Genomic DNA, 12,067 nt, shown 5'->3' with positions numbered 1-12,067 from the left:
AATATTAAGCATATTGTGATTTCAAGAGGTGTTGCCTCTCTCTGCCCTGCCATCTTTAGTAACACAAGCAGTTAGTCCAAACACCGGATTTGATTCTTGACCAGAGTGAACCGCAGAAGAGAGCCCACCAGGACTTACTTCCCAGGACTTTGCAAACAAATGTGATCTGGCTGAAGGCCGATCCCAGTTTCAAGTTGCATGGGACAAGTTTGACGCCTAGTCTGAGCATCCAATAGTCACTCTGAGGAAACGTCAGCCCTTGTCCAAGCCTTGCTGGGCTCTCTGATCCTTAAGCAGGCTTCTGGCCCTTGTTTTTTGGTTCTGCATATCTTCACTAAAAAGATCCAAACTGGTTTCTGTCCCTTACCATGGATATTCTTAAGCATCAAATGATGGTAAGAAAGACATTCCATAAGATACCCCTGCTCCCACTGTCATTCCCAGAGAGCGTTAGTGGGTAAGTTCTTATATGTCTGAATTCAGGAACTAACAGATTTAGTTACAGGCCAGTAATAACCCCAGACAGGTGCTATTCGGCCAGTACAAGGAAGACTGTTTGGTGGTAGACACTGGTTTCGGCTGCCAAGCAACCTTGCCATCCCTTGTGCCTCTGAGGAGCCTGGCCTTTCACACAGAGGCATCTCTGTGGGCCAGTCTCGTGGTAGCATTAAAAGAACATGGCCTCCTAGTGGGAGCCTGTCTTTTCTTTTTGGTTGCTGCAGCTGGTAGAGCTTCTCCATCACCCCCCCCCCCCAGTTATATAAACAGTCATATAATGCCTGCCAGCATCAAGGAGTATGGAATAAGGACCATGCTTTGGCCTATGGCCTAAATTTGTCTTATTCAAGCGTTAAAAATCAACGTTAAAAAAACCAATATGAATGTGTGAGCAATTGCATTTTATTGGAGGATGGGGGAGGGAGGGGATAAATTTGATGGAGGGGGATTTGGGTGGAGTTCGGGAAAGCAGAAGTTCAGAAAGCATGTCCTCATGTATATAAATATTTTTAATATAAATATATGTTTTATTTCGTTTCTCTTTTCTCAGGGCTCATTGATTTGTTGACAAAAGGCTCAGCTGCGGAGCCTTGGTGGTGGTAGTTCATTAGTCCGTGGTACCGTGAGGAATCAGGCACAGGGTAAGTCCTCATCTTCAGGGCCTCTATGAGATTCTGTACACGCTGGGCGAAAGAAAGTGTTGTGCGGCGTCTCGTGCGATGTGAACCAAGCGTAAAGGGTACGGGTTGGAGTGGGGTTGGGGGTGGCGGTAGGGGTGCGAATGGGGACTGGGCCTGGCCTGGAGACGGTCGGTGTGGCAGAGGCCGCGGTGGTCGTGGGCGAGGTGGTCGAGGTGGGATGTTTTGGAAATACCAAGAAGGAGAGGGGTGGAAAGGGACCGCCGGTGGTGGTCGAGTAGTAGGCGGCGGAGGGGTGGCTGGCTGAATCAAGTGCAAGGCATTAGGGCCGATCTTGGAGGCAATCCAATCCAGGTATTCCCAGGTGGCTGTGTAGACTCCAGGACGCTTAGCACGGGCACAGCCTACCCCCCAGCTCGTGATCCCCACGACCACAAAGGGGCTGTCGACGTTGTCTCTGCACATGAGAGGCCCACCACTGTCCCCCTGTCCAGAAGGACAGAGGGGTCACTTTCAGCCTGAGCCACTCTCCCTTCCCAGAAGGGTCATGGGGCTGTGGGAGAACAATGTCTGTAACCACATTATTTCCTGCTGCCTTCAATACAGTTGGTAAAGTCGGAGCTACCAATATCCATTGGGATATGAAGGGCAGGGGGGATGGTCCTGAGATGCCCTGCAATAAGATGAGCTCACATGTACATGCATGTGGCTTTACCTGCATCCATAAACACTGTGGCTCTGGGTTTTGTGTGCTCTGGGGAAGAGGAAAACACTATCTTCCAGTGTATTCTGTGTACTAATGTTGGGATTAAAAGTGTGATAATTGGTTCTCAGTAGGGACAGATCGTCCCCATACTAGTTGTGATGGTGGATGTCACTAAAGTGGGCTCTTGGGTGGAGAACAGGGACCTAAAATGAGGCTTTCTCGGAGGCTAGGCTCCCTAGAGGGACCCGGGGGGTCTGGGCACCAGAAGGAAGTTACCTGGCAGGTGTCAATCTTGCCTTCAGGATACCCTGCACACACATTAGTTGATGTGACACGCCCATTGTACCACTGGGTTGAGTTACACAGGTCGAGGTCAATGAGATCCACGCGTGCCTCCATCAGGACAGGCGATGGCCTGGGGGCTGCAGCCAGGCCACACAGCGGGTCAGTGCTCAAGGAGGAGACGAAGAAAGCCCCGCCTCCTCCCCCCACACTGAACTTCCATCTGTCCTGTGTCCTGCTGTGGCTCAACAAAGATCCCTCAGGCTCACCTCGCACTCAAAGGGAGGAAATGCACAGTGAAAGGGCAGGTGGGGGCCCAAGTAAAAGGAGTTTGCCTGAACGAAGAAAGGAAGGGTAGATGAGGCCTAGATCAATGATGAATGAGGGACCGTGGAAGTCAGTTGTAGCCGTAATGGGCACAACTAGTATATGCAAACCACTGTCCATGGTCCTATTACTCCCACTTTGGGTGAGGGAATGGAGCACCACCCACACACGTCAAGCGTTTGGCCAGGATTGCCCCTCTCCACACCCATGCCTGAGACACACCTTTCATTCTCCACTGTATGGCTAGAAGTCACCCTCCCTGTTTTTTATCCTCCATTAGGGCTCCTCCACCCAGCTTCAGACGGGATCCTCCCATGTGTCTCAGATCTGCTTTGAGGAGATTTTTGGAAGAGGAGAGCTGAGTCAGCGCCTCATTCACTACCACAGACCCTATCATGGGGGTTAGGAAAGACAGTTACACTTCAACTCATGCAACCAGCATGCATCTGACTTAGACACATCCTCGGCAGCAGCACAGCTCTGCCCCTTCATCACAAGCAGCCAGGGTCCTTAACAGCGGCACCTCGGATAGCACCCTCCCAAGGCAGTGTGGGTTTGAATGTCATGGGCAGCACAGATATGGAACACCCTGACGCAAGACAGGCACGAAAGACAACATGTGAGTGCAGGTGGTAAGACAGGAAATGCATGGCATCCTTATATGCAGGGCTAAACACTCAGTAGGCAGGCAGTAGGTATCTGCTCAATACATGTTTCCTGGGCTTTGGGTATTTAAGGATTTGGGAGGGGGGTATTTCATTTTCTGTTTTCAATAAAACTTCCACCTTTCCTCACATCCAAGCATCAGTGAGAAGTTTGTACAAAGTACTGCTCCTGAGGTAGGAATGACTGAAAAACAACAACAACCTTAACCTGCTAGCCATTAAGGTAACTTTTTAGATCTATGGCTGAGGCCAGAGTCTTGAAAGTCATGGACCTCACTGTGAAAAGCCAGGTGTTCTGAAACAGAATGTTCTCAGTACCAGACAATATAAATAAAAGGCCTATAAGAACTCAAAATCCCAGGGAAAAGAACAATACCTAGGTAGCTCGTCCAGCCCCAGAACAGAGGCAGAGCCAAGCATATACACATACAGGTCATGGGAGTTTGAAGCCTGGGGATTTTTTAAAGACCGAGGCCTTTATAGGAGATACTTGCTTGCAAGACAAAAACGAGAGACACCCCCACTGACTGAGGGGATTCTAGGACCGGAGACCAGCTACCCAAGGACCACAAGAACACAAAGCACACATATGACCAAAGGGCAGCTACAACAGGGCTGAACAACGTGTGTCCTCATGCTTAGGCAGAGCCACAGGCACCAGCAGATCAGAGAGCTACAGTCACGTGCCAACAAAGGCCCTGAACTAAAGTAGCTAGGGGGAAGGTCCCCTTCCCTGAAGGACAGGACAGGGAGTAACCCTCTAAAACAGTGGTTCTCAACCATCCTAACACTGCAACCGTTTAATACAGTCTCTGCATGTTTGGGATGACCCCCCAGCCATAAAATTATTTCATTGCTACTTCATAATTTTGGCTACTCTTGTGAATCATAATGTAAATATTCTCAGAGACAGAGGTCTGTCTGTCAGAGGGGTCGTGACCCACGGGTTGAGAACCACTGCTTTAGAAAATGAGAACGCCTTAGGAAAAGAGAGTAAAAGCAAGGACAACGGGAACTCCAAACTTTAAAAAAAAAAAAGGCTGAGTTGTACATCCCAAATGACTCAGCTGCCTCAGATTAGAAAACCTAATCTTTCCAAGATCAAAGAAGAAATGATGGCTCAGCACATTTCAGTCACATTTCCACAACCCTAATGTGACAATAAAAATCTATACAACCACTTATGAGAAGCTGAAAGCACTGCCCATGAGCAAGAGAAATGTTCTGATTGGTCTTGTCCCATTGACAATGCCCTGCTGCCTGTGTTGTGACTTTAGGGTGTGCCATTGTACTCCTGGTACCAACAGTGGCCCTAGACTTTAAGGATGTGGGAGGTTGTCTGGGACTCAGGCTATAACTCTGGAGTCATTAATGACTCTAGAACATTTCCTGTACCCCTGTCAGCTTGTCTACTACAGAAGGCATTCCTCTACTCACCTGGTGTCATGTGGGCCAGGTAACATTGGTGCATGAAAAGGTCTGAGCCAGGGAAAAGGCAAACACTTTGAATAAGGACAGAGGGCTAGAAAGGCAGCTATACACATCTTGAATGACAAGCGATGTGCTGGACGAAGCCAAGAGCCTTGAACTAACAACCCAAAGAAACCGCCTACATCCTTCCCAGTCTACATAGACAGCATTAAGTAACTTGGAAGAAAATGGTGAGTCATGGTGCTATGACTATCCAAGGAAAAATGCCTAGGTACTTGCTGATGGTGGCGAACTGATGCATCCTGGACCACAGAAGTTGGAGATGCCCAACTCCAGATGCCAGCCCTTCCAGGCAAAAGTGAGGAAAACACCATAGCAGCAAAGCCATCTCCAGAGCAAATATTGCTTCAGTTTAAGTTTCCAATGCTCAGAGTCTAGCGGTTAGGCCTCCGGCTGATATATGCACACAGCTTTGCTACACTAAAAAGTATGCCAAGGGTCTAATTGTACCTGCCATTCAGCCTTCCCATAGGTAGGCTATTGCCAGTCATGCCCTCTGACAATTGGGACACCATGACCTTTGACACTGGACTCAGCTTCTCTCATGCTGAATTCTCCAGTTATGAAAGGGCCTGTGGTAGGTTCTAGTCATGCTTCCACGAGGAGAACTGAAACAGCTCAGCCACACATCAATACATGACCCCTGCCACGAAAAGGCTGCACGGAGAATGGGCACCAGCGCCCACCAAAGAGCCCCCACCTATACTCACCCTTCTCTTTCATGTATCCCCACCCAGTCACGTAGCAGGTCTGGGGAATTTTGGGAGGACCAGCCTTAAAATGAGGTAGGCAGCTGGGCCCGATGAAGCTCCCACACACAACCGGAGGAGTGATCTTCAAGAGAGCAATGTCGTTGCCCTCAGTCACGACGTTGTACTTTTCATGGATGATAATCTTCTGCACATATCTCTCCTGCAGAGGCTCTTTCACTGGCTTGTTTCTTCCATATTCAATTTCCTGGGCTCCAAAAACCAGTCTCCAGTCATAGACTTTTCTGTGGGCACAAAGGTAAGCCCGTCGTTCTCATTTACAGATTGGCTGGACAAAAGCCTGTGGCGAGAGTGGCCCTCAGAGCCCTGTCAGGATCTGGTTACCACAGAGACCCTGGGCACAGCCCCTGGGGCGAGTCCCTTTCCACTAGAAGCACTCTGGAGACCTCCCTCTTTGAGTCCCACACGTACTTTTTGTTATCGAAGCAGTGAGCCGCTGTAAGCACCCAGTAGGAGTTCAGCAGGCTGCCTCCACAGGCGTGGTACCTGCGGCTGTTATGGGACATGAAGATCTGTAGGCTGACCATCCAGGGCCAGGCCCCACGCTGCGCAGTCTGCCCTCCGACAATCCGGATACCTGCTTGTGAGTTCTGCCTGAATCGTAACCCACAGGGGCCACTGAGGAGAGACCAGGACACTGCTCAAACCAAGAAGAGGCATCCAGTCTTTGTACCTCACCTGGGGGGAGGCAGGGACATAGGGTTGGGAAACATGGGGAGGAACTTTGGGGAAAGACTGGCAATCAAGTGTGGGTATGCAGGAGGCCTCAGTCTCCAGGAAATATCTATACGGTTCCTGGAGGTATTGAGGGATCCCTGGATATAACAGAAGTCAAAAGTGCTACAGAGGCAGAGGGGTGTGGTGGTCTTCAGGACCAGTCTTGGATGGGAGACTCAAGCAAGCGTCACATGATTAAGGAGGTCTCGGGGCTGTACCACCTGGACAAAGGAGCTGCAAGCTGATGCAACTGGCTCACAAGCATTGGGGTCACACTAGAAACAGTGAGACTCCTGAGTGGGAAATGATATGAGCTGTCACAGTGGAAAGGCTACCAACAGTTTTGGAGCTGCTTGCTTTGTGGGTCCATTAGGAGTGTCTCCAGGCCGATAGCAGCGTAAAGGCAACGATGCCTCTGAATTCATGCCCGGGGGTTTACCTCAGCTGTCCATCCTAAAGTTTAGGACCCGATGCTTGAGAGGCAATGAAGCCAGTCACGGGAGAAGCAGTGGGGAGAGAGCTAGCGATGAGGGATCTCCTTCTCTGGGAAACCATGGGCAGCTAGAAACCTAATGCTTCTGGGATCATGGTTCCGGAAACAGGAAGGGTCTGAGTTGGGACTGCGGGTCACAGGAACTGTGAGACTATCCAGAGCCTGCTACAGCTCAGCTTACTATTCATCCCAGCCCTGGACAAAGGGAGCCTAGGTAGGACCTGATATTCATAAAATGTCCTTAACCCCACCAAGGTGCCCCTGACACTTACTCACACGTGGAGTTATCTCTGGCAACCACGGACACTGCCAAGACCAGGGCAACGACAGTTGGCAGCATCTCCACCATACTCCTGCCCTAACCCGGTCTTCGAGCCGTGACCTCACAAAGCTCCACAGCCTTCTGGCCAATCAGCAAGACGATATCCCACCCCCACCTCAGCAGTTAGGCCAGGCAGGCCTCCTTGATTAACTGATTCACGCTGGAGTGGCATCGCAACTTCCTGCGTAAACTCTCTTAGGGTGGTGAGGGCCTCACGTGCAACCCATTTGCTCTGGCCTAAGACCTTCCTTCGTTCATCCTTGGTGAGTCTCCTGAAGTTTCACCGTGTGAATGTTCAGGATGGGCCCTCTGGGGGCTGGAATCACTAGAGTCATGGACTGCGGACAGGTTGGCCCTCCTATAATGACGTGGTACAGTATGTTCACAGCTAAAAGAAGTCAAGTTTCACTGACTGACAGATCCTCGATACATGGTGGGGGTGGGAGTACATGCCATCAGGACACTTGCAATCGCCATCTTGAATTTGCTTGACATGTGACTTCGAAGCCCAACTTCCTGTCTGTTGATGAGTGTCACAGTGTTTCCTGGAGTTCTCCAGTCTCTTCTCCTGACCCTCGTGCAGCCACATGTGATCGTCACCGAGACCTGAGCGGCAGGAATTTTCATCGCAGTTATCTGCGTATCTAGTGTCTTTTTTTTATATATCGTCAGAAGACAGCATGGCATGAGCATCATGCTCTGATGTTCCATCTTCCCTGCAACGATGTCCGAAGGCCTCGTCTCCCCTGAGTTTAAGTCCCTACCAGCCCACCATAAGATGGACCGGTTACATCTCCTCTAAGATGCCACCTCTCCTACCCACCAAGACATTTTTATCTCCCCACCCCCGTATGTTGAGTTCTTGAACTATGGGATGATCTTGATTTCTCCACGTGTCTTCTCTAACTAAATGTCATACTTTCTTATGTGACTTTCAGGAAGTCACATCTCCGTAAGGTGGCCAGTAAGGTCTTGAATATCTTACCTGAGCATCAGAAAGCTCTGACTTCTCCCACTGTGGAAGCAGCTCTTTTCCACATCAGGGCCCGAGGTCTCATTTCTTCCATCTGAGCGGTACCTTGTCGCAAGCTCTCTACAGAATCAGGAAATCTTACACCCTCTACCTGAATATTGAAAGACTGTACCTTAAGTATTCTCAACCTCCATAATGAAGTTTTGGAAGTATTCACGTCCCCTACCGAGAAGTCTCCTCTCCCTACTTGAGTCCAGTCGCATCTCCTACCCAAATGTCATATTGCTTTTCCCTCCTCTCCAAGAATATCACAGTCTTCTCTCCTCTGTCCAAAGTCCTCATCTCAGCTTCATGTCTGTCTTTCTCAAGATCTCATCCTCACTGCCTAAGGGTCACAAAATTCCCTGTCTTCTACTCGACTACCAGGAGGCCTTACTTATCCTATCTGAGTATCATAGGGCATCGGGACATCCAGTCTTTATCTGACAATTAGGATTCATCTGTTTGGGCATGCATCTGGATCAGTGGTTCTCAACTTGTGGGTTGCGACCCCTTAGGATCTCAGATATCCTGCATACCAGATATTTGCATTATGATTCATAACAGTAGCAAAATCACAGTTATGAAGTAGCCATGAAATAATTTTGTGGTTGAGGGCCACCACGACATGAGGAACTGTATTAAAGGATTGCACACAGCCTGAAGCTGGAGGTTTCGTCTGTTCTCTGTGACCAGAAGGTCTCATTAGGCCTCGGATAAGAAACACATCTCCTCTACCGGAGTGTTGCTACAGCTTTCTCTTTCCTACCTCAGCATCAAGCATTCTCCTCTCCTTTGCTAATCGTCCTTTGATTTCTATGCCCCTCCCTTTCTAGAGCTGTTCTGGAGTCTCAACTTGTAGCATTAATGCTTCTTAAAAAATTATTATTGTTTAAATTTTTTATTTTATTTTTACTTATGTGTATCTGTCTATGTGACTATATGCTGGGGGGGGGGGGGTACCCTGAGGTCAAAGAGGGCACTGAATCCACTAGAGCTAGAGTTACAGGCAGTTATGAACTGTTATGAACTGCCCAATACTGGAACTGGCAATCGAACTCTGGTCCTCTGGAAGAGCAGCAAGAATACTTCATCACCAAGTCATCTCTCCATCCTAGCTCTGATGCTCAAGAGCCACGAGTGAGTATCCCAGTGCCTTTTCTCCCTCTGGGTCAGATGTGCCAGGCCAGGCCAGCTCACCTTTCTTTACCAGAAATTGATAAGACCTCATTTCCACTATCTGAGTGGCAGGAAAATTTAACACTCTTATGTCTGTATTGAAAACGTATTCTTCCTTTATATTCTAACAACTGGTTTTGTTTCCCCTAAATAAATATGAGGTCTCCGCTTCCAAAGCCAGTCAGTGGGACATGACCTCGGGGCCTGAGAACCTGGTCCCTAATGCAAACAGGGGCTCTCCCCTTGAAGCTTTGCCCCGAGTTCTAGCCTCTAAACTGCAATAAGAACAATGTGACCTAAGGGAAAGGACCTCAGCTCTAACATCCACCCTAGACGCACCAGATCCCACACAGCAGCTAAGGGGACAGGGAAGGAAGGCATCAGAAATGCGTAACTGAATGGAGCAAGATAGCAGCCGTGAAGAAAGAACATAACCTCTGGCTGTGATTAACATTCCTCCTAAGATTCCTCATTAATCTGTAGGAATGCTGAATGTTAATTTTCAAATTTACATCATTAATGAAAAATTTAAACCATTACCTGCTCTTCAAATAGTAAATATCTCAAATTCTTTTATATGACTACAATTCTGTAATTCTCACGTAATTTACATGACTGTCAAATTCTTTTTACATGACTTCTACTTGTTAAGAACTAAATCTAGCCATGTGGTGGTGGAGCACACCTTTTAATTCCAGCACTCGGGAGGCAGGAACGGGTGGATCTCTGAGTTCTTTGCCAGTCTGGTCTACAGAGCAAGTTCCAGGACAGGGTCTAAAGCTACAGAGAAATCCTGTCTCAAAACAAACACACACACACACCTAAATTCTGTTGTAAAAACAAAAGTTGTGACTTAAATATCCATATGCTAGCAGAACCTCATGATGAAGGCTCATAGTCACAGTTACTCAGGAGGCTGTAGCAAAGGGAGGATCATAGGTTCCAATCCTGCTTGGGCTACAGAAAGAGTTCAAGGTCAAAAAGGGAGTGGGGTACAACTACCAGAGGACCATGTGATTTTTACCTCTGTATGTCATAAATTGGCCCCTCCTCTACCTGAATGTAAAGGAATACTTAAGTCAACTTCAGGGTTCTCAGGAGCTTCTGACCATCACTGGGAGCTTTAATCTAAATCACAAAAAAAAAAAAAGGGGCTCTCCTCTGTGTCGGGTTGTTCCTCTCCTGCATTAGAGTGTAAGGGCCCTTGTTGTCAACCTTGATGTTAGATAGTAGTCTCACCCTCCCCACAGGAAGGTTAGATTGTCCTTTTCTTAACCACTGAGTATTAGACCTCCCTTACTGTAAATGGGGTCTTTGGGGGTACCAGCCCCTCAGATCCCTTTAAAGTGCAGCTAAGGCACGACAGTCAGCAAGGGAAAAATAACGAAGGGGATCTGAGAGGAAAACGAGTCAACTCACACGCGATTTCTCCTCAGCATGTCTCTTTATTGTCCTCTCTTCTTTGTCCTCTCTTCTAATTTTTCTGTCCTGTCTATACTATCTTAGCTCTAATTTTCTCTCCCAATTCTAATTCCAATTCTCTGCTACCTTCTCCTCCTCCTCCTCCTCCTCCTCCTCCTCATTTTCCTCTTTCTGCTCATTTCTGGGATGCTTCTGCTCCAGCTTCTGTGTACTCTCTGTTCTCATACAGCATACAGACCCACAAAATCTCGCAAGCATTCACCTGAAGGTCACATACCATTACTTAAGCAAATGATAAGAAACAGAGTCATTCCAACAACTCACAGTGCAATAGACCCAGACAGGGAGAAAAGATCACTTTTTTCCAGTTGGCCCCGAACTCATGGGCTGCAAAGTGCAGCTGGGAAAGAAGTCTTCTGTCACCTCATCTAGAGAGGTGGCCTTGTAGAACTAAACCAGTAAGAGAAACAAGAACAGTGTGAAGAGAAACAAGAACAGTGTGTTATAGCCTATACTTTTCAGAGTAGATAACATCTTCAACATTTTGCGGCTAGCAGTCAAAAAGGCCAGGCTTTCTCGGACTGGAGACTTGTTTGTTTACATATGTGTCCTCAGAGAGAGTGCAGCAGCAGCTGGAGATGCAGGGGTGTGGGGCAGAGGAGCCCACTCAGCACTTGGTAAGACACAGTGACATTAAAAGCATCGTAAATCTTAAGATATTTTTCTGTCCAGTATGTAACCCTACCATACAAAGAGAAGCTTATAACGCTATTTTGGGGTTATGAAGTTGGTTTATATTTTGTTGCTAGCCCTGGCCAGTCATGGAATCTTAATCCCGTGGTGTCTGAGCAAAGGCCATGAAACTGAGGTTAGGAATCCATGCAAAGAGTTCATTATTGTCCCTGGTACTGCAATTAGGTTACTTTGCATTATTTACCTTGGTTCAACAAATCATACAGTTGGCTACATGTCCTAGTAAATAAGATTGTATTCCTTTGGTAATAGCTCATCTTAAAATACAATAGCAAGGCATCTGGTTGTGGGAAGCAGGTATTTTTGACCCTGTGACTGTTTTCACATATAGCTAGAGGATGTCATCAATACATCTCAAATGCATAGGGGTAACTGTGCCCAATAAATGATCAAATAGTGCTGAACTGTGAAAGACAATTCCAATCTGTAACAGATCGGAATAAGCCATAGGAGAAATCTACAGCGTTCATTCATAAGGCAATAACTCCGATATGCCTCACATCTTGGTTTAATCCTCCAAGAGAAGCCTTGATGCTGATGGGCTGACCTCATGAAAAGATAGCTGTATAATTCTTGCGTAATCCTGTGGCTCAGAGCAGATAAGCATCCCCCAAAGGCTTGGGAAATGGCCAAGAAATGGGGAGCAGCGAGATGGATCAGCACGGAACGGTACCTACCACCAAGGTTGATGATCTGAGTTGTCCCAGGACTGGCCAGCATGATGGCAGGAGAGACCCGACTCTCACACGCTGTCTTCTGACCGGCACATGTGCCACAGGCACACAGGCTCAC

The 12,067-nt window shown here is 47.9% G+C and overlaps 1 protein-coding gene across 5 annotated transcripts; it reads right to left on the bottom strand.

The window, feature by feature from the left end:
* Window positions 1-989: 989 nt before the first annotated feature.
* Window positions 990-10,543, bottom strand: Acr (acrosin). 5 transcript variants are annotated; one of them, XM_048444819.3, is made up of 5 exons: window positions 6,860-10,543; window positions 5,789-6,055; window positions 5,318-5,601; window positions 2,119-2,264; window positions 990-1,622 (listed from the first exon to the last, which is right to left on the bottom strand). In XM_048444819.3, exons 2-5 carry the CDS (start codon window positions 5,902-5,904, stop codon window positions 1,026-1,028), a joined length of 1,143 nt encoding a protein of 380 aa, XP_048300776.1. In that variant the 5' UTR covers window positions 5,905-6,055; window positions 6,860-10,543; the 3' UTR covers window positions 990-1,025. The 5 variants fall into 5 exon arrangements, with proteins under 5 accessions (XP_048300776.1, XP_048300774.1, XP_048300777.1 ...); XM_048444817.3 differs by having other exon boundaries at window positions 5,789-5,995; XM_048444820.3 differs by having other exon boundaries at window positions 5,789-5,995; window positions 6,864-10,543.
* Window positions 10,544-12,067: the final 1,524 nt, after the last annotated feature.

Source organism: Myodes glareolus, chromosome 19 (genome assembly GCF_982192425.1).
Source record: "Myodes glareolus chromosome 19, mMyoGla1.1, whole genome shotgun sequence".
NCBI lineage: Eukaryota > Metazoa > Chordata > Mammalia > Rodentia > Cricetidae > Myodes > Myodes glareolus.
This window is presented reverse-complemented; position numbering and strand designations above follow the sequence as displayed.

What these genes read in the sequence shown, in the direction of transcription:
- Acr (XM_048444817.3), bottom strand. Translation starts at nt 6,936, where the DNA reads ATGGTGGAGATGCTGCCAACTGTCGTTGCCCTGGTCTTGGCAGTGTCC. An exon ending in AGAGATAACTCCACGTGTGA is followed by an intron (nt 5,996 to 6,859) that starts GTAAGTGTCAGG and finishes GTCTCTCCTCAG; the next exon opens with TGGCCCCTGTGGGTTACGAT. An exon ending in CACTGCTTCGATAACAAAAA is followed by an intron (nt 5,602 to 5,788) that starts GTACGTGTGGGA and finishes TTGTGCCCACAG; the next exon opens with AAAAGTCTATGACTGGAGAC.